The sequence below is a fragment of the Typopeltis vanoorti genome, chromosome 14 (genome assembly GCF_054136105.1).
Source record: "Typopeltis vanoorti isolate ZY-2024b chromosome 14, IOZ_Tvanoo_1.0, whole genome shotgun sequence".
NCBI classification, from domain to species: Eukaryota; Metazoa; Arthropoda; class Arachnida; order Uropygi; family Thelyphonidae; genus Typopeltis; species Typopeltis vanoorti.
The window spans coordinates 103,884,632-103,906,923 of NC_143562.1; the positions used below are offsets into that span (position 1 = coordinate 103,884,632).

The 22,292-nt window shown below is 37.2% G+C and overlaps 1 protein-coding gene across 2 annotated transcripts in view; it reads right to left on the minus strand.

Annotated features, from left to right (window-relative positions):
- The window catches only part of ssp3 (SCAPER domain-containing protein short spindle 3), a 460,137-nt gene that overhangs the window by 39,752 nt on the left and 398,093 nt on the right, over positions 1-22,292 (minus strand). For both annotated transcript variants that reach the window (XM_090403385.1, XM_090403386.1), the window contains 2 exons: positions 16,545-16,691; positions 12,399-12,636 (listed from right to left, as the gene is read on the minus strand). In XM_090403385.1, the coding sequence (XP_090259511.1) occupies positions 12,399-12,636; positions 16,545-16,691 (385 nt within the window). The remainder of the gene's footprint in view (positions 1-12,398; positions 12,637-16,544; positions 16,692-22,292) is intronic.

Here is a 22,292-nt window from a genome sequence, read left to right on the forward strand (position 1 = left end):
GCGAGAGTTCACCTTGTGTGAGGTTGTAATCCGATTGGTTGATAACCAGACAGCGGTCCAATGGTGGTTCGCTGCTCCTAACTGTGTTGTTGGGTGATTGGCTGCTCCTTCTGTTATGGTGTCGGAATTGTCTTGTGCTTTCCTGTAGTTTTAATGCTTGAAACTTTGTTATTAAGTGCTCTTTGTTTTTGAGTAGTAGGTGCTTGGCCGAGTCATCTGTGATCCTGTCTAGAATATTCCAAATTTCCTGATTAACGTAACTGGATAGTTCCGATTTCAGTTGTAACACTTTGGCTTGGGTCGATGCTAGGTTCTTTCGTGTTCTGTGAATTTGTTCTCTTAACAAAGCTTTTTCTAGTCTGGCATAGATACGGAGCGCTTTAGCTGATGTAAATTTCTTCTTCAGTTTAATGCAGTTCAGTATTAAGTTGCTGTCTCTACAACGTTTCAAAAAGGCCAGTCTATTAATTAACATGGAAATACGTAGCTTTAGTTTACCGTAGACCCTGCACTGCTTGTGTGTCACATCTCCATGGATTATGATGACTCTTTCTTTTAAGGTTACATGGTGATCAGCATTCATATTAATTAAATTAGGGAAACAAAACACACGTGTTAAAAAGATTATTTTACTGATTACAAAATAAAATAATAACTTTACATTTTGACCTCTGTATTGAGGTCATCTTCAGAAGGATACATTCAAGAAGTATAAGAACAAACTACATGCTGTAGCACACTACACAAGTAAATTACATCTACTTTGTTAACTAATCTTTTTTTCTTAGCCTGCCCTCTAGTGGGAAAAAAAAAAGGACTACAATAAACTCTGCTAAAGTCCTCATGTACTCATGTAAAAGAGAACAAGCAAAACATTTCAGCTACTTAGGCACGATTTTTACTGAAGATGGGTAAATTAAATATGGAAATAGACAACAGAATCAACAAAGCTGGTATGGTAGGCAGTCAATTGAATAAATTCATATGAAAATAAGAGAGAAATTAGTAGGAACACTTGACCAAAAGACTAGAGACTGCAGATATGAGAGTCCTGAGAAAGATTAAAGGCATGAACAGATGGCATCAATGGCAATATCATATTAAAAACGAGGATATTAGAAAAGAACTGGACGTTGTCAGCATCCAGGAATGAATTAGCAGAAATAATCTCAGGTGGTATGGTCACTTAAACAGAATGGGCGAGGAAAGATTAGCAAAACAAGTGTTTTCTGCCAGGTTGGCAGGAAAATGACCCAGAGGAAGACCAAGATATAGGTGGATTGATACAGTAAAGTGCCTTAGAAGGCAGAAAAATAAGACCTTATAATGTTGGAGTCTTGACAGGTAACAGACTGATTTGGAGGAAAATTATAGATAGGAAGTTAGTAATGATGTAAATTTTTCATGCAGTACTATCATATCAGGAATTCGATAATGACAGCTGTAAGCCCTGCGAACTTTTCAACAAAAATATATTGTCTACTTTAACATTAGCCAAGTACATACCATGCACTACATATAGGTATGCCTGCAACCAAGCCAAGTAGCGAGATAGCACTATGAATCTCACTAATTCTGACAAGACAACTGAAGTTCAGAAATCCCATAGCTGCAAGCTGGAGATTGAGAACAAAAAAGAAGCACTGCTGCACTGATTGTGCAAAGACTAACGAATTGGAAGTAAAACTCTGGAATAACCTCAGCCATTCGTTAAATAGAGTACATCTTAGAAAACTCTGATTAACCTCATCCAGCATTCTTTCCATTCCGTTAAATAGAGTACATCTTAGAAAGCATATGAACAGCTAGAGCAACAGCTCATTATGCTTGATAATATTTTCTTGTGCAAAATCAATGCACTAGATAAAAACTAGAAGAGATTCACAATCAGCAACTCGATGTTAATGTGCCTGCTACAAAAATGCCAGTGAACTTCACAATTTCATCACCATGTTAGTCCAAGACACTATGGAGCAGATAATAAAAAATACAATACCTTGTAGTGAACTTTCATTCCAAAACAGATGCGATGCTAAACAGTGACATCTGCAAGCTCGCTGAACAATGCGTTGACCTTGGGAAAATTGTCATCACTTCAGACCCAATCTCCTGTGCCTAGTCAAAGTGATTTGCAATATGCCATCAAGCAGACCAGCACTCAAACCACTGTGAACAGGTCAGAAGGGCACCACGGTCACGGTCACGTAAATGAGTCTGGCTAGATCTCAATTATGCACTGCAGGAATGAAATAGTAAATTACGGCAACAACTGGAAGATGCATGGACGATCAACTATAAAAAGATGTTACTAATGTAAAAATCCAGTCCTACTACCAGCTCAGAAACTCAAACTCTATCATTTTATAGGGAACGTGCATGACTGATGTAGTCAAGAGCAAACCTTGCAGAACCTTCCTAATATATATGGCCTCTGTTCAAACCTCCATAATGTCCATTTCCATCTCCAGTTCTACAAATCCCCACTTACTTTTTCTGACAGAAACCCTTTCCTATTCCCCTAAGCACTACTCACCTCAACTTTCATAGTCACACTCTTTGACTTCTTTCACCAAAAAAGGTGGAATTTGTGCATATATTCATTTTGACAACCATGAAAAAGAGTGCCTAACCCAGAATCTCCTGAATTTGAGGTTTCTCTGACTGAAAATCTTTGTACCTCATTCTATCAAATTCATTTGCTGTCTTTACCACTCCCCTCATCGCCATAAACCCTTCTGAACATTTTGATTTTCTTTTCTTAAAAGTTGATATTCTTCAATCTAACTTCCTTAACAGTGAGGTCATTTTCCTTGGAGACTTGAATGTTTACAACACCTCCAATTGCACAGAACAGATAGAGAGGCCGAGTCATTTTGCCATCACCAACAACCTTACACAAATAGTACATGTTTATCTGAATACCAGACAATCCCAACCACTCTCCAAATATCTTGGACCGCTTCTGCACTACTCACCCATCCAAGTACACTATTAATGTAGTCTGTCCCCCTAGGTAGCTCAGACCACAATCTTGTGCTGATCTCTTCTCCTATGAAACAGCACGAACAAGATCACTTGCATCCACGCATTGTATGGCATTACGAGAAAGCCAAGTGGGATGATCTACACAATTACTATGCCACATTTCCTTTGATTGATTATTGCTTACAGCTACCTGACTCAATCCTATCTGTTTGAATGTATCACTGAAATACCTTCATTCCATCCTCTATCTAAGCCTTAGTTCTCCCACAAGAGAAGAATCGAGCATACCGTAACCGGCTTGCATCCAAAAGTCTGGAATAGTTGCAACAAACCTATCAACATGTCAAAAAAAACAACTTTGAAAGAGCTAAAAGCAGGATAATACTTGTATTCTACCCTTGTGACAGCCATGCATTCTGGTCTAACTAAAGCCATTGGTCACAGCTTCTGCCCAACAGTGTTCCCACCACTGTTGCAACATCACCCACAGAAAAAGCCCATCTCCTGGCTTCCTACTTCTCCTCCAATTCTTGTACTGCTGATTTTGGTAAATGACCCCCAACCATCCCATTCACTCATACACATCAGAAAATGACTTCAAAAGTGCTAAAAGCAGGATACTTGCATCCTGGCCAACAGGATGCAAGTATCCTGACCAACATTCTGGTCTCTAGCCAAAGCCATTGGTCACAACTTTTGACCAACACTGCTCTCAATACCTTCTTACTTCTCCTCCAATTTCTCGTACTGCTGATTTTGGTAAATGTGGGATGTTTTTTCCCAAATATTTGCACACTCTACACTCAATATCCAGTTGTGCCCTTTCACTAAAAAGAATCAGGGAGAATTTTGCTCAAATTGGATACCAAAAAGTCTCCTGGCTTTGATGTCATTCTCCCAATTGTCCTAAAAGGTCTGTGCTCCAGAGCTGACTCCCATTCTGTGTCATCTTGCACCATGTCTACTGCAGTATGGAAATTAGCTTGTACAGAATTCAACCTATTACTAAAAAGGGAGACATCCCCCCCCCCCAACTGAACTACCAAACAATTTCTCTTACTCCAGTTCTTTCCCAAGCTATCAACACTCAACTGGTATGCTATCTTGAAGATTTTCAGCTAATAAATGATCCCCAACATGGGTTCTGTTACTGTTGGTCAACAAGTGATCTACTCACTTATGTCATCCACATTCTGAACAAATACCATGGAAAGTTTGGTGAGTCCCGAGTGGTCGCCCTTTATATTCTCCAAATGTCTTTGACCAGTCTGGCACCAAGGCCTGTTAAGTAAACTGCCATCATTTGGTTGACTTCTGCACTAGGACTGCCAGCTTTCTGACTGGATGTTCACTTTGGGTGATGGCAGACGGTTACTTATCATCTAAGTATACAACCAATGCAGGGTTCTGTCCTCTCACCCATTCTATTACTTCTATATATAAATGATTTACTCCAGCAGACTACCAAAACAACACATAGTTTTGCTGATGATAGCAGATCATTCCTCTCTTTCATTTGACAAACTCGGCAATGCACAAATCACCAAAATCTCCACAGCTGAAACCGCTATTACCTTAAATTCAGATCTCCAAAACATTCATCACTGGGGTTTGGATAATCTTGTCAATTTCAATGCAACTCTGTCATATCACACAAAAAAAACCCCTTCTTCTGGCCTTACTTTTGACAACATCCAAATCCCCTTTATCTTATTATTATGTGACACCTCCCGGGAGTGCAAGCAAGCACTCATCGTGGGAGGGCACACACTACTCTACTTTGCTAAATACATATCATCCTCTCCACTAATACTTATTTCTCTAACTATGACAATACTCCCATGAATGCTATCTATTGCCCGTCATCGCCAACAACAGTATTTTTTGTCTGTAAATTACGTGTTCTGAAGGCCGAGTTGTCTGTATGAGGGATGAAAAACCTGAGTTTCCAGGATAAAAACTGTGCACCATATGAGATCAGCTAACTCAGCTTCAACTGAAAAAGCCCATATAAGGATTCCCCCTTGTGAAGATGAGAATCAAACCCAGGTCTATTCCAATCTAAGGGTGCAATGTTCTGCTATTCTTCCAATTGTGCTATGGCAGCTATTACAAATATTACATATATTATTAACACATTACAAATATTGCCTTCTCTGCCTACAAAAAGTTAGGTTTTCTATTTTTTTTTGCTTGAAGCATTGCATTAAATCCTAGCATTATTAAAACACTTAAGGAATAGAACAACGTAGTTAAGGATATAAATTAAATTAAACTTTAATAAATATTTTCCGATATTTCGGCAACGTCACGTTGCCATCTTCTAAAGGAACTTACAAAAAAGTTACGTGCACGTAGGCACTACAACAGAGAAACTGGGAATGAAGAGATGAAGCTATTGTTCTCCTAACAGTCCTGATGGTGCCCTCTAGCAGGCTAAGTAGGTGTTCTTGGCCGTTGGGCTGAAGGTCTGCTGATGTAGGCCTCCCAAATTTGGGGCAGTCGCATACAACCAAATTTGTTGAGGTTTAGAGAATTTCTTAGGGCTGAGGCTGATTCCATAAAGAGTCTTTCAAATTTGTATTTGCTACGGTGTATCACTGTAGCTTTCTACCACCGTATTCTGTGGCGTTTATCCAGAGCATGGTCTGCAAGCCCAGAATGACTGTATTTGTGAAAATGGATGTAGTCCTTGTGTTCCGAAATTCTGATATTCGCTGTCCTGCCTGTTTGGCCAAAGTAAGACACTTTACAACTGCAAGGGACCTGGTAAACACCAGGTAGGTCTAGAGGAAGTGGTTGGTCTTTAGTGGAGTGGATAAGGGATGCCAATTTTCTGTAAGGTTTGTAACAGGAGGTCAGGTCATGTTTTTTTAAGATTTTGGTAATCTTTTCCGAGGTGCCTCGGATGTAGGGAATGGTGATGGATTTAGAGTAATCCTTGTTGTGGGGGAGGGAGGGGATCTGTGGTTTGTAGGTTCTAATATTTTTTGGATTTTTTTTTTTGGGGGGGGGGGTAGCCATTGGCTGAGAAAGTGTTGAGGATGTGATTTAGTTCAGTGTTTAGGGCCAAGTCATTTGAACAGATTAGTTTAGCCCTGTTGCATAGTGTTTTCACTACTCCATATTGTTGTGAGGGGGGGGGGATTGTTGGTGAATGTATCTGCCTGTATGGGTGGGTTTTCTGTAAACTGAGAAAACCAAGGATCCATTAGGCTGGCAGGTGACTAGTGTGTCTAGGAAAGGGAGGCTGTTGTTTTCCTCTTTTTCCAGAGTGAATTTGATTCTGGAGTGTTGGTTGTTTAAGTGTGTTAAGAAGGAGAAGCAAGACCACCAAAAACCAACATATACAAGGAATATAAAGCTCTACAGGAAATGAAGAATAATAAAGAATTAGTTATCACCAAAGCGGATAAGGGAAATGCAACTTAGAGAGTCACCCTTACCAACAGATTAAAGCTGTTTAACTCTATACCCCCTCGTATTTACGGACTCCCAAAAATACACAAAGAAAATGTGCCATTACGTCCCATAGTGGATGGCATTGAGCTCACACACTATACTGGCAACACACCATCACACATAAAAAACTCAGCCCATTTCAAAGCCAGCATAGAAAACCTTACACTCCAACATACTGACATAATGGTCAGCTTTGATGTGTCCTCTTTATTTACAAATGTCCCACTCAAGGAAACTTTAGAGCTAATCCAAGCTAAATTTTCTCCCGATATCTCAGCCTTATTTCAGTTCACAATGAACTCAGGCTATTTCGTTTGGCAGGGAAAATTCTACAAACAAATAGAGGGGACAGCCATAGGTTCACCACTCTCCCCACCCTTGGCCAATTTCTTTATGGAGACCTTTGAAGAATAAGCCTTAGCCTCTGCCCCACAAAAACCAACCATATGGCTTCACTACGTTGATGGTGTGTTCGCTATTTGGCCACATGGCTCTGAAACACTTCTCTCCTTCTTAACACACTTAAACAACCAACACCCCAGAATCAAATTCACTCTGGAAAAAGAGGAAAACAACAGCCTCCCTTTCCTAGACACACTAGTCACCTGCCAGCCTAATGGATCCTTGGTTTTCTCAGTTTACAGAAAACCCACCCATACAGGCAGATACATTCACCAACAATCCCCCCCCCCCCCACAACAATATGGAGTAGTGAAAACACTATGCAACAGGGCTAAACTAATCTGTTCAAATGACTTGGCCCTAAACACTGAACTAAATCACATCCTCAACACTTTCTCAGCCAATGGCTACCCCTCCAAAAAAATCCAAAAAATATTAGAACCTACAAACCACAGATCCCCTCCCCCACCCACAACAAGGATTACTCTAAATCCATTACCATTCCCTACATCCGAGGCACCTCGGAAAAGATTACCAAAATCTTAAAAAAACATGACCTGACCTCCTGTTACAAAGCTTACAGAAAATTGGCATCTCTTATCCGCTCTACTAAAGACCAACCACTTCCCCTAGACCTACCTGGTGTTTACCAGGTCCCTTGCAGTTGTAAAGTGTCTTACTTTGGCCAAACAGGCAGGACAGCGAATATCAGAATTTCGGAACACAAGGACTACATCCGTTTTCACAAATACAGTCATTCTGGGCTTGTGGACCATGCTCTGGATACACGCCACAGAATACGGTGGAAGAAAGCTACAGTGATACACTATAGCATATACAAATTTGAAAGACTCTTTATGGAATCAGCCTCAGCCCTAAGAAATTCTCCAAACCTCAACAAATTTGGTTGTATGCGACTGCCCCAAATTTGGGAGGCCTACATCAGCAGACCTTCAGCCCAACAGCCAAGAACACCTACTTAGCCCGCTAGAGGGCACCATCAGGACTGTTAGGAGAATAAGAGCTTCATCTCTTCATTCCCAGTTTCTGTGTTGTAGTGCCTACGTGCAAGTAACTTTTTTGTAAGTTCCTTTAGAAGATGGCAACGTGACGTTGCCAAAATATTGGAAAATATTTATTAAAGTTTAATTTAATTTATATCCTTAACTACGTTGTTCTATTCCTTAAGTGTTTTAATAATGCATAACCAACGTATAAGCCTGTCTACGAGAATTAAATCCTAGCAACTCATTTTATACAAATTACAAATCCATCTGACCATTGAATATTGCTCCCATATCTGGGGCAGTGCCCCAAAGAGCTCCCTAAAGATACTGAACTCAGTACAGAAAAGGGCAGCCAGAATGTTCCATGATTCCTTACTCACTTCAGACAGGTGCTCAGTTTCCACTGCTTGTATCTTCTACCTATGGCCACTGTTCATTAGAATTATATCAATAACACCCCCACTCTCTGTCAAATCAGTTCAAATGTGCATTAATTAGCCAACACTCCCTCACACTGCATCTCCAATCTAATTGCTAAATTCTGCTCCCATATACTTTTGTAAATATTTAACATTTTGGTTGGTGAGCTAAAAATTCTATCTTTCTTATTTTTGTTACGAGAAAAGATAAACAACTGTGATTCAAATCATGAGGATAATGTTGATAATTCCATAACTGCCATCATCATCTTCATTTTCCTGTTCAGATTCTACAGTTTTGTAGAATCTGAACAGGAAAATTCATTTTACTGTTGACTCATAAAGTACTCTGTTACTGTAAAGTGTATAGCATGAATTAGTTCAAATATTACACAAATTACGTCTTTAGAAAGAGAAAGCGAGAGAGAGAGAGAGATTTATGTATTTACCTATTTTTTTTTTTCTACAAGTTCTAAGCAATTTATACTATTATATACATGCACTAGTCCAATATTCCACAGAATTTTCCCAGCAGTAATCAGTTAATAAAAATTTCTACATATCTAAGTAAGGGTTAACCCTTACTTAGATATGTAGAAATTTTTATGGAAGGTTTTGGGAGAATTAGGGTTGGTAGAGAAACAAAAATATATGTAGAAATAAAAATTTCTACATATCTAAGTAAGGGTTAACCCTTACTTAGATATGTAGAAATTTTTATGGAAGGTTTTGGGAGAATTAGGGTTGGTAGAGAAACAAATGAAAATCATTTTTGTTAAATTAATTTTTTAAGGGTGTCTTTGATTTTTATAAGAATACTGGTGATTTGCAAGTTATGCAAAATACGTGATTATCTATTTCAAAATTAATCTGAGGACGCGGGATAGGCTTTACTTTATAAGAGAAGGTGACAGAAATAGTGCCACATGTCAAAGACTGGAATTAATTCACATTTAAGAAGCGTCAGCAAGGCGAGTATCTTTATGCGAACTAACTTTTGGCAGGGACAGTCTATGAAGGAATTAACTTTTTAAATAAATTACATAAAATACTATATCCTAGTTGAAAATAAAACTTGTTTATTACATTTATTGTAGGCTGCATGCGATCAAATAGCTTGACAGTGAATGAGAATATGTTTCAAGATGAAAAAAAAAGTGTAAAATATGTGAAGAAAATAAGGTAATAGATTTTGAATGCATTTAGAATGAGGCTGAAAATTTACTTTTCACTGGTCTCTGATAACTCACCGATGGCAAGTGGATTTCTGGAGCCCTGCTTATAAGGATAGGAGAAAAATCAGTGCAAACACTAAACTAGCAGTATTCAAAGCCGTTAAAGATGACTTTAATATATTAATCTAAGAGTGTCTGAAAGTAGACTAGAGCCCATGTCTATGGGGGGGGGTCTGAAAAGTTCTGATAAACACCTAGAACAAAAATGATATTAAAGCAAATTTGTTTTTTTTTATCTTTGAAGACATAAAATCAATTTTTGTTTTAGGTGTTTATCAGAACTTTCCAGATTCCCCCCCCCCCCTCGTATAATATAGTAGTAAACAGAGGATTTCACTGGAAAAAACATATTATATAATAAAGGAACTTGAACAGAAACTCAGGTCAGGTCTAGTGTCGGCATGACTGAAGGGATCCCCATTTTCGTAGGGCTACACCAAGGGTCAGCTCTGAGCCCCTACCTCTTTGACCTGGTCATGGATGTCCTAGTGGAGGATGTCAAGAAGGAGGCACCATGGAGCATGCACCATGGAAGAAACAGGGAAGAAGAAAACAAAGTACCTTGGGTCGGTTGTCGAGAGGAATGGTAACTTGGTTGAGGAAATACAGCACCAAATAACATGCGGTTGGATGAATTGGAGGAAGATGAGCGGGGTCCTATGTGGCAAGAGAGTGAGTTGTAAGAGGAGGAAAGCTGTATAAGATGGTGGTGAGGCTGGCGATGTTCCATGGTGCAGAGACGTGGCCTATAACCAAGGCACAGGAGAGGAAGATGGAGGTAGCGGAGATGCGAATATTGAGATGGATGAGTGGTGTGACAAAGAAGGACAGGATAAGGAATGGCTACATCGGAGGGACGGTTAAGGTGGGACCAATTGGCAAGAAGATACAAGAAAGTAGGCTGATGTGGTTCGGACATGTAGAGAGGAAGGGTGAGGAGTATGTTGGTAAATGAGTGGAGTATATGGAGTTGGAGGGAAGGAGGAAAAGAGGCAGGCCCAAGCTCAGGTGGAAGAATAAGGTGACAGAGGATCTTATGGAGAAAGTATGGAGTCCGAAGGATGCCCTGGACTGGAGAACTTGGAAGAAAAAGGTTAAAGATCGGTGCGCCAACCCCGTTTAGCATGGGATAAGGCATAGTGAAAGAAGAAGAAGAAGATTATAAAGGAACTTGAAGTTATCAGTTACTCAAGAATACATAAATACTGTACATCTAAAGTAGTATAGTATAGTCATTTAATCTTTTGTTTATTTTTATTTCCCATTAAAAACAGTGGAAAATAAAAGATTAACAAAAGAGTTATTTAAAATCAAAATGATAGAGGAGAGAGGAAAGATTCATAAACAAACTAGATATTAAAGGAATTAAGTATTAATTCTAAATGTAAGAGCTATGCCATTTTGGATGGAACAAATAAGAGACTAACTGGGCAAAAGACTGTTAACAGAAAACTGATAAAATCTTAATTGGAATGGGCTATCTTGAGTATCCTATAGACTTTACTGAGAAAGCATGACAGGAAAGGAGAATGACGGATGATCCGTCATAAGAAAGCTTACCTATGGGGGGAAAAATGCGAATTGTTTTTAAGAGTCCTGTCCTGTCAGGTGTCTTCTCCCTCCAGGAGATTGATTACCATGTGTCTCCACCATATCCTATTCTGCACCTCTCTGCTGCATTCCTCATATGAGAGATAGATCCAGTCTTCTATATTTTTCATCCACTCCAGTCTTTGTCTTCCTCTTTCCCTCAACAGTTCCTTTGAGAAGTGTCCTTTGTAGGTAGTTATGTCTCAAAATATGTCCAAAATAGCTGACTTTTCTCTTTTTAATTTCTTTCATCAGGCTCCTGTTTATGCCTACCACCGCTAGTACCTCTTCATTTGTCTTTCCATGATATCCTCATAATTCTTTGCAGCATCCACATTTCAAAGGCCTCCAGTTTTTTCACACTCAGATTGGAGAGTGTCCATGTCTCTACTCCATATAATAATGTAAACCATATGTAGCATTTGGAGATTCTTAGTCTTGTTTTCAGATTTAATTCTCTAGATGTTAATAGATTTTTCATACTGTTGAAAGTTGACCTTGCAATTTCAATCCTTTTTCTAATTTCATCTTCTGTCCTGCCATTCTCTATGATCAAATGTCCAAGGTATATGTATGTTTGCACCTGTTATAATTCATTTCCTTTTATATTGATTCATATTTTTGGTATTTCCTTTTCTCTTGAAATTATCATGATTTTTGTCTTTTTAAGGTTGAAACTGAGGCCATACTGTTTGCTGTACTTGAGGATTTCATGTATATGAGTTTTGAGGTCATATTTGTTTTCAGCTAGAAGAACAGTGTTATCTGCATATCTTAGGTTATTAATATTTCTGCCCCTACAGTGATTCCTTTTTAAGAGTAATCATTTATATATTTCTGAAATGTGTGACTATCAGCAAAGTTTCAGACATACCTTAGTAATCTTTAATACTGAATGTGTTAACTTATGATCTGTTTCTTTGTTAATTTTTTTGCTTTCTGATTTCAAGCAGTTTAATAATAATAATAATAAAGATTTAAAAATATACCCATAACCAAGAGACACTTCAGTTCTACTTCTTCAACAGATTATTGTAACCCCTTTCTACTATATTTGTACCTCACCTCTATTATTTCTCATAGCTACATTAAAACTGTCTCTTGCCTACAGGAATAACAGCCCACAAACAACTATAAACTTCTGCTGGTGGTTGTTTGCAAGCGAAGCTAGCTTCTCTGAATTCCTACAATTCTGCATAAACTTTTGTACCTGATCTAAACATACATATATATACAATATATAATATATACATAAACAAATACATATACAATATATAATGACTTTGCTATTTTCTTACCTGAAACATATGCAAATCCATGATTGCCAAGTGATTTAACATACGCAGGGCTGCAAGTGTAACGCAAAGTGTTTGGTCAGGCAACTGAGGTGGTGGAATATCTCCTCTAGAAGGAGCACCACTGTGAAGCAACATACCATAGAGCAAAGACACTGCACTCACAAGTTCTGTCACCTTGAAAGTGGCTACTAACTGCGTTGTATCATCTGTTTTCTTACGTTCAAACACAGAATCATAGCTATAAGAAGAATTCATAAAGATAAACTTTAATAACTTATTGAAAGTTTATTTTTCACTTGGTTAGACTATAATAAATTTAGTTTAATCCTTTATCCAAGTGTGAGCAAACAAAGTTTGCACCTGAAAATATCTTCAGGAATGGAGTAAGGTAGTACAACACAGGGCAACTTGTAAAGTCGACTTTCAACATTTCCAGATAAGCTTTGTAATGTTCCAATGAAGCATCAGCAATGCACTACATTATGAAATCAATTTGTGTTATCTAAATTATTCCATTCTCTAGTATTAGAAAAACCAACTTTCACTATCCTGAATAGACTAAATAAACAAGTACATTACGTAGTTAGATCTTGGGTGAGACTATTACAATTGATTATTTTCCTGCAGCCGCTAAATCTAGTGGATCAGGAATTCCTACAATGAGATGGATGGTTTCTCACTTAAAATATCTGAGGTTAAATAAACTCCAATATTCATCTTCACTTTTTACCACAGCTGCCTTCAGAACTCCTTTGAATCAATGAGAATTAACCGAAACACTACATTGAACCTTTGATAATGGAATGCATATTGTTTCTTACTCCCTCTTGAAAGGAAGATATGGAAAAGACTTCTATATCTCTGAGTGGATGGGAAGTCCTTCAGTGGCTCAGAGAAGGTTCTGTCTCAACATCTTTGGGTCTGTGAAAGAACAAGAATGTTGCCTGGATGGGAGTATATAGATCTGGTCAGGACTAGGATAAATGTCCTTCCTACTGCAGGCTCATATAGCCTGCAGTAGGCATAACATAGATTCTACATATATGGTTGGGTGTAGGTTCAGAGAAACTATGACACATATATCTCAACGTTGTTTTAGAACCAACAACATTAGAATTAAAAGACATGATACAATATGTGCCATTCAGATATCAGGACTGAGATAGGCATGAGAAAGCCTGATCTTTTGGCATCAAGAGATGGTAGGGTTATCATCTAGGATATTCAAAATCTGTGGATTAAACTGAGATCTTGATCTGGCAAATGAAGATAAGATAGATTATTATGCTTCTAATCTGGGTATTAAAAGACATTGTTAGAAGAATATGGCTTGCTACCAGCTTTTTTTGCTATAAACATTTCAAATAGAGTACGTGTGAAGTTCTATAAGGATGCACAGGCATTAGGTCATAGTGCCTAAGAGATCACAATACTTTCCCTTCAAGGAACACTTGCTGCATGAAAGATGCATCAGCAAATAACAGGATACCTAGAAAAGGTACTGGTTAAGCATGCAGTTGATATGCACCAGTTATTGCACTAGCATTAGGGTACTGTAATGCCAACAATTATAAATAAAATGTGTGCTTTTGCATTATGCCCGTCGCATAATGCATAGCATTATATACACCCTAATGGATGTGTGCTTTGCATATACAAGTAGCCCAGTAGTGAAGATACTTCACATGCAAACTTTGTTTGCTTACACTTGCACAAAGGATTAAACCAAGAATACAATTTCTTGGCAGCTTTAATTTATAATAACTGCATCCTGAATAGGGCCTATAAAACAAATTAAACATTTAAAATATTTAGGCACAATTTTTACTGAAGATGACAATTTAAATATGGAAATAGAGAATAGAAGAAGCAAAAATTATATGGTAGGGAGTCAACCAAATAAATTAGTCAAAACACTCAACCAGCTGTATACAACATAGTGTTCACAAACCAATTTTATCTTATGGATCCCAGTGTACCATAAAGATATTTAAATATCTTTACAGAACAGATGGCATCAAAATGGCAGAATATTAAAAATGAACATTTCAGAAAGGAACCTGATGTGTGTTAGCAATCAAGCATGTATAGATCTAATCTAAAATGGAATAGTTACTTAAACAGAACAGAAGAAGAAAAGTTAACAAAACAGGTATTTTATGCCAGGAGGGCAAGAGAAAAGATCCATAATAAGCCCATGACCCAGGTGGATTAATCCACTTAGAAGTGCCTTTGAAGACTGAAATGGAGATGTGGTAATATTGAAATCCTGACAGATAACAAACTCAATTGGAGGATAATTGTCAGAAAGCTTTCAGAAGTTTCATGAAGTACAGCATTATTTAAAGGCAACACACCTAATCAATATAATTAGCAAAATGAAAAACTATAAAAACAATTAATTCCTCAAAAGGCTTGTAATAAAATTCTATTTTGTCTCTTTTATTTTTTCAAGTATTTATAGCTAAATACTTTCTTTCAAAATAAGTAATGATTACTGCTTGCTGCAAATAAATTAGTAGCAAGTGCTCAATAGAATTAACAAATAACTGAGTATTTTATTCTTGTAGATAAACTTATACGTTGGTTACACGACTTAAAATTTTTTTTCCATCCTACTATGGCCAAACAGACAGGATAGCTAACATCAGGATATCTGAATACAAAGACTATATTTGGTTTCACCAATACAGCCACTCAGGATTTGCGGACCATGTGCTAGATACCCACTACAGAATATGCTGTAAGAAAGCCACTTTACTACACTGCAGCAAATATAAATATGAAAGATTATTCTTGGAATCAGCTTCAACTCTAAAAAACTTCCCAAACCTCACTGCCCAAAATTTGGGAAATGTGCATCCTAAGCACATCAGCCCAACAGCCAAGAAAATCCAATTTAGCCTACTAGGGGACACCTTTAGGACCAACGCCAGTTGTCCTTCAGCCTCATTTGCTCATTGTTAGTGCCTGCTTGCACATATCATAGTTTTATGTTCCCAGAAGATAGCAATGTAACATTGCCGAAATATTGGAATGTATTGATTAAAGTTTTTTAATTAATATTTTAGTATATGTTGTCATTTCCTGAAAAATTTAAAGTCATGAGGACATAACCATAGTAGTAATAAAATAACAAAACTTATATAACACTATTATGATACTCAAAACTGGTACTATATCTTATACTTTTTATTTTACTTTTCTTTTTAAAATGTAATCATAGCTAGAAGTTTCTATAGCTATATATTTTATTATCCACATAAACATATATATGGATCAAATATATCAATTAATTCATGCTCTGAAATATCTGTGTTATTTTAATATTAAGCAGAATGTTGTTTTGGTTTCGATGAGTACTTTGCATCCATGTAATTAATGAAGTGTAAACACTTCAAGGCCAGTTAGGTGGCTAATAGTAATACGAATTAACGGATTGATAATCAGGATTTTTTTTTTTTTTCGGTGTATGCTCCTATATACATATAATGATGGTATAACAAGAATGGATCTATAACATTTATTAATTACCTAAATACTGCCTTGATAAGAAGCAAACAAGTGTAGTCATAGCCTCCCCCCCCAATCTCTTGCGTGAACATTTTTTTATTAGGGTTGCAAAAATAAATACATAAATCAGATAATGAATAATATTCATCATCCAACACATTTACTGCCAGAATGCCTACTGACATTTGAAATAACACAAAACTATGTTTGTTCTCCAAAGAGTAGGACCTGACATTTAATCCTTAACCTTCCCAGAGCACTGACAAGTGTTGAGGATACTCTTATGCATTAGATAATGTTGACATAAATGTCTTGGAGCTCCAATTTTTGGAGAATGCTTCAGTGAAATGAAAACAGCAACAAGCATTGTGGCATAAACCTTACATACCGTCTCCAGTCAGTCTACCTAGTACAACACAAGGTAGAGATACATCACAAATAAGATTGCCCACCTCAGATGTCACTTATCCTCACCAATATTAGGAGTAAGGTCAGTCTGTTTGTGTGATTTTATTTATACTGATACATGACATGCAAAATAGCTGCAGTTCATTTGAATGAAAGAAAACAAATGTTTAAATATTCAAAATATAGTATACAAATTAATTCAATACCAAATATTCATAACCTTACCTATTTGAAAACAGTTTTGCTAATGCAGTCAGGAAGGTCATACAATGTAGGAGGAAATCTGCAACTTCGGGCATTGAATCTATAGGGCCTCTAACATTATTTAGATACTGAGATAATTTGTCAACTATCCCAATGCTTACAGTATAGCTGGAAAATAAAAAAAATATATATATATATATATATATATATATATATATATACACACACACATACATACATACATACATATATTTGAGCATTAGCTTTATTTTATTTATCTTATACTTATGTTACCTTATTATAAGATATCAATGGGGTGTAATCTAGCTCGCCTCCTCGTGGTGCACCCTGGGTAACACTAATTGAGCTTGAGCGATTTGGCAGCCAGTCTAACAATTAGTTCTCCTGGCAGTCAAACAATACTGATTTTTCTAATTTTATTGATGATGCTGACAAAAAACTGGGATTTAGCCTTAAGATGTGTCAACTGAATATCGAGGGAATTAACAGAGCAAAACGTGACTATCTCTGCAAAATACTACAAGAAAATAACATTGACGTTGTGCTTTTTCAAGAAACATGCTGAAAACAAAGACGACCTTAATAGAAGAGGAAAAATAACTGGTTACACTCTGATTGGTGCTACATACCACCGGAATTATGGCATTGCAACATATATCAAGGATGATATAGAAAATGCTTCTGTCCTGACAACGAGAGGTGATAACAATACCCATCTTGTGAGTCTGAAAATTCACAACATAACAATAGTCAATGTCTATAAACCTCCTTTAACATCATGGTCTATAGATGTGATACCTACTTATCAACATCCAACAGTATGGATTGGTGATTTTAATAGCCATCATGAAGAATGGAAGTACCGTGATAACAACGACTGCGGAACTACCCTCGTTCAATGGGCAGAAATAAATAATATACACCTTGTATTTGATGCTAAAGATAGAAACACCTTTAGATCATCAGCATGGCAAACAGAGTCTAATCCAGACTTATGTTTTGTTTCAATAAACACAGAAGGGCAAACATTACCAGCAAAACGATATGTACTTTCTAACTTCCCACACAGTCAACATCAACCGGTGTTACTGAAAATTAATATGACACTACCTATAGCAAGATCCTTTCCATGACTGCATTGGATAAATGTGTTCGGTGGATACCTGCTAGAGTTGCAGAGTACAAGAGATTTGTAGGAGCAATCATATCAACTGCGAAAAAATATATCCCTAGAGGTTACAGAAAAGATTATGTCCCTGGATGGAATAAAGAGAGTGAACATCTCTACAGAGAGTTCCTGAAAAGTGAAGATCCTGAAATAGCAGATGAATTACTACATAGCCTGAACTCATCTCAAAAAACAAAATGGATTGATAAGGTTGAAAACCTTGACTTCAAACGATCAAGTAGAAAAGCTTGGAATCTTCTCCAACAGCTATCCACAACTAATCTACCTAAAAGAAAATGCATAATTATCTCCCCTGAGAAAATAGCTAATCAAATCGTTAATATGTCAAGAGCACCTAGGGACCGTGAACATACCAAGAAAGTTAAGAAAGAACTTAGAGCTTTAAAAATAAATGACCCTGCTTTCTCACAATATGCCTCAATCTTCACTATAGATGAAGTAAAAGCCATCATAAAAGATATCAAAGCAGGCAAGGCCCCAGGCTTCGACGGTGTCCATCCTGAATTTCTGATTAATAGCGGGCCAAATACTATAAAATGGCTCTGTGAATTCTTTTCTGATATATTATTGACTGGCCGACTACCTAGCCAGTTTAAGAAGTCAAAAATAGTAGCTATTCTTAAACCTGGAAAACTACCCCAGGAGGCAAAAAGTTAAAGACCTATTGCTTTATTGAGTTGCACCTATAAAATGTTAGAGCACCTTCTGTACAACAGATTGTCCACACCAATTATACAGCATGTCCCGATTGAACAAGCTGGTTTTAGAGAAAAACGTGGTTGCTGTGATCAAGTGCTCACTTTAACATCATACATAGAAGCTGGATTTCAGAAGCAAGAAAAAACATCAGCTGTCTTCTTGGACCTAACAGCAGCCTATGATACAGTATGGCGTGAAGGTCTTATATACAAATTGCTTAGCATTGTCCCATGTAAATGGACTGCACACTTAATTTCCTCCATGCTCACTGAACGTTTCTTTCAAGTTATATTAGGAAATAAAATGTCCCGACAACAAAAACTTAATAATGGTCGTCCACAAGGGTCAGTATTGGCACCCTTACTTTATAACCTATACACATATGACTTGCCTGCTACCGTCTCACGCAAGTTCTGTTATGCTGATGACACTGTAATTGCCATTCGACACAAAAACATGAGTCAGGCCGAAGACATACTTACAAAAGATCTGAAAACTATAGGTGAATATTATAAAAAAATGGAGGCTCCAGCTCAATCCAGACAAAACAGAGGTATCAAGCTTTCACCTTAATAATCACATGACAGATGTCACTTTACATATCTTCTTTGAAGGATGTTTACTATGACACAATAAGTTTCCAAAGTACTTGGGCGTTACCCTGGACCACACGCTCTCTTACAAGCAACACCTAACAAACGTTTCTGCTAAGTTAAGAACCCATAACAACATAATACAAAAACTAATAGGCATGACATGGGGAGCAACAGCCGATAATCTGCAGATTACTGCTCTTGGTCTAGTTTTCTCTGTTGCCGAATATTGCTCACCAGCTTGGCTAAATAGCACACATGTTAAACTTGTTGATAGCCAACTAAATAATACAATGAGACTGATTTCTGGCACAATTAAATCAACGCCACACACACTGGCTTCCAGCTCTTAGTAACATTGTTCCACAGAATCTGCACAGGATTAAGGCTCTCTTACTTGAGTATAAGAAAATCTTCGACGACGATTGAGATCAAGACATCCACCACTACAATTAGCCCAACTACTACTACATTCTAACTTTGACTTGAAGCAAAAGTAGCAAGAACAGTGAGAGAGCCATACAGATGACATCACAAAATTTTCTCTCAATGAATTACAAGAAAGTTTTGATGCTTGCTCACACCTCCCACGAAAATCCTGGACTCAGCTTAATAGAATACGAACTGGTCATGGTGTATGTGCGGACATGCTTTTTAAATGGGGTAAACAACCATTCCCGCATTGTGATTGTGGAGCTCAGAGACAAACTGCGAATCATATTGTGACTCGGTGTTATCTCAGAGCATATTCAGGAGACAAATTGGACTTTTTAAGTGCTACACCCGAAGCCAAGAACTATCTGACCAATACGGATGTAACCTTTTAATTTTATTGGTTTTTAAAATGACTTTTGACTTTTAATTTTATATGTTATTAAAGTGTATTGTACTGCATGTTTTGATATTCATGCCATATGAATAAATAAATAAATAAAAGATATCAATGAAGTACAGAATAAGTCTTATATAAAGCAACTTATATATAGTAAGTTGTCCTCTAAACATCACCTGATTAGGAGGATTATCATATATGGATAGCCAGACAATTTGTGCTAGATGGCAAGTACTTAAGCAGTGCTGCATTTCTTCCAGTTTGATCAGTAGAATTAGAGAGTGAAAACTAGTTTGAATTGTGAACATTGAAGTTCCTAAAGAAGACTTCATTATCTGATTATCTGAATTTCAGAAAACAGAGTTTCAGCAATAAATAAATCAAGAAGTCTGAATAGAATTTGGAAAGCAAACACTAGGGACATCAAGTGAGTGAGTGCAACAATGTGAGGCAGAGTAGAATTCTCGACAGGATACCAGATCTGATCAATGCACATGCTCCTACCCTTGTGATGGGAAGGAATCACATAGAGTACATTCTGGATAGCTGAGGTATGCAGTAGTTTTTGAGATCGGTAGGTGAAGTAATGTGAGAAATAACATCTTATTTATATGCATGTAAGTTGTGCATATGTTGAACATTATATATATTTGTGTTAAGACTATGAATGATAGTCAAGTGGAAGTGTTTTCTTCTTTTTTTTTTTTCATGACTTATTATTTCGTGTATAATCATCATCATCATCATCAAATTCCTGCCATGTACCCTCAAGGGGTGTACAGGATATGACAGTACTACATGAAAAAATTACATCATTACTAACTTCCTATCTACAATTTTCCTCCAAATCAGTCTGTTACTTGTCAAGACTCAAACATTATCAGATCTTATATTTCTATCGTCTAAGGCACTTTGTACCATATCAATCCACCTGTATCTTGGTCTTCCTCTGGGTCGTTTTCCTGCCAACCTGGCAGAGAACACTTGTTTTGCTAATCTTTCCTCTCCCATTCTATTTAAGTGACCATACCATCTGAGATTAGCTCTGCTAACGCATTCCTGGATGCTGACAATGTCAAGTTCTTTCCTAATATCCTCATTTTTAATATGATATTGCCATTGATGCCATCTGTTCACGCCTCTAATCTTTCTCAGGACTCTCATATCTGCGGTCTCTAGTCTTTGGTCAAGTGTTTTACTTCTGACCCAGCTCTCAGATCCATAAGTTAAAATTGGTTTGAACACAGTCTTGTATACAGCTAATTTAGTGTTCTGACTAATTTCTTTCTTATTCCATATGAATTTATTCAATTGACTTCCCACCATACCAGCTTTGCTGATTCTGTTGTCTATTTCTATATTTAGTTTACCATCTTCAGTAAAAATTGTGCCTAAGTAGCTGAAATGTTTTACTTGTTCCACAGGTTCTCCATTCACAATACAGTTGACATTTTCAATGATTCTGCCTATTTTCATTGTCTTTGTCTTTTTATTGCTGACCTTCATACCATATCTATTACAACAGCTATTCAATTTAGTCAGAGAATCTTGCAGACTTGTAGCGGATTTATTTAGAAGTATAACATCATCCGCATAAAGCAAAGAGATGACATTAACATCTCCAATTTTGATACCAGGTTTAATACCACATTCCTTCATAATGTGATCCATATAGATAATGAATAACAGAGGGGATAATGTACATCCTTGTCTCACACCAGATTTAACATTAAACCATCTTCCTGTACTTCCTTCAATTCTAACTGCTGACTCACAACTCAAATAAAGACTAAGTATTGCTTGATATAATGCTCCATTGACACCATATAACTGCAGCGTATTGAATAGCTTCTCTCTTGGCACTTTGTCATATGCCTTTTCCAAATCGACAAAACTTAAATACAGATCTTTGTTATATTCCCATGCTTTCTCGACTATTTGTCGTAAAGTGAAGATCTGATCCTGACAGCCTCTATTTGGCCTGAATCCAGCTTGTTCTTCACCAAGCTTTTCTTCCACAATTCTTCTCAACCGTTTCTCAAGTATACTTGCATAGATCTTGCCAGGAACACTCAGTAGGGAAATACCTCTGTAATTCTCACATTCAGTTTTATTTCCCTTTTTATATATGGGTACTATGAGAGCTCTACTCCAATCATCAGGAATTCGTCCCTCTGTCCAGGCTTTCTGAACTATGCAGTGCAGCCACTGTAAGACTCTTATACCACCATACTTCAGCATTTCTGGTCGAATATCATCTACTCCTGCTGCCTTTCCACATTTCAAGCCTTTGATGGCTTTTTCTACTTCAAGTATGGATATGTATTCCTGACTGCATGCCTGGTCAGTGTTTTTTATCACTGTGCTGTCATCACTGCTTGTTTCATTTAGCAGTTTTTCAAAGTAATTACTCCATACTTCAAGGATATCTTTTT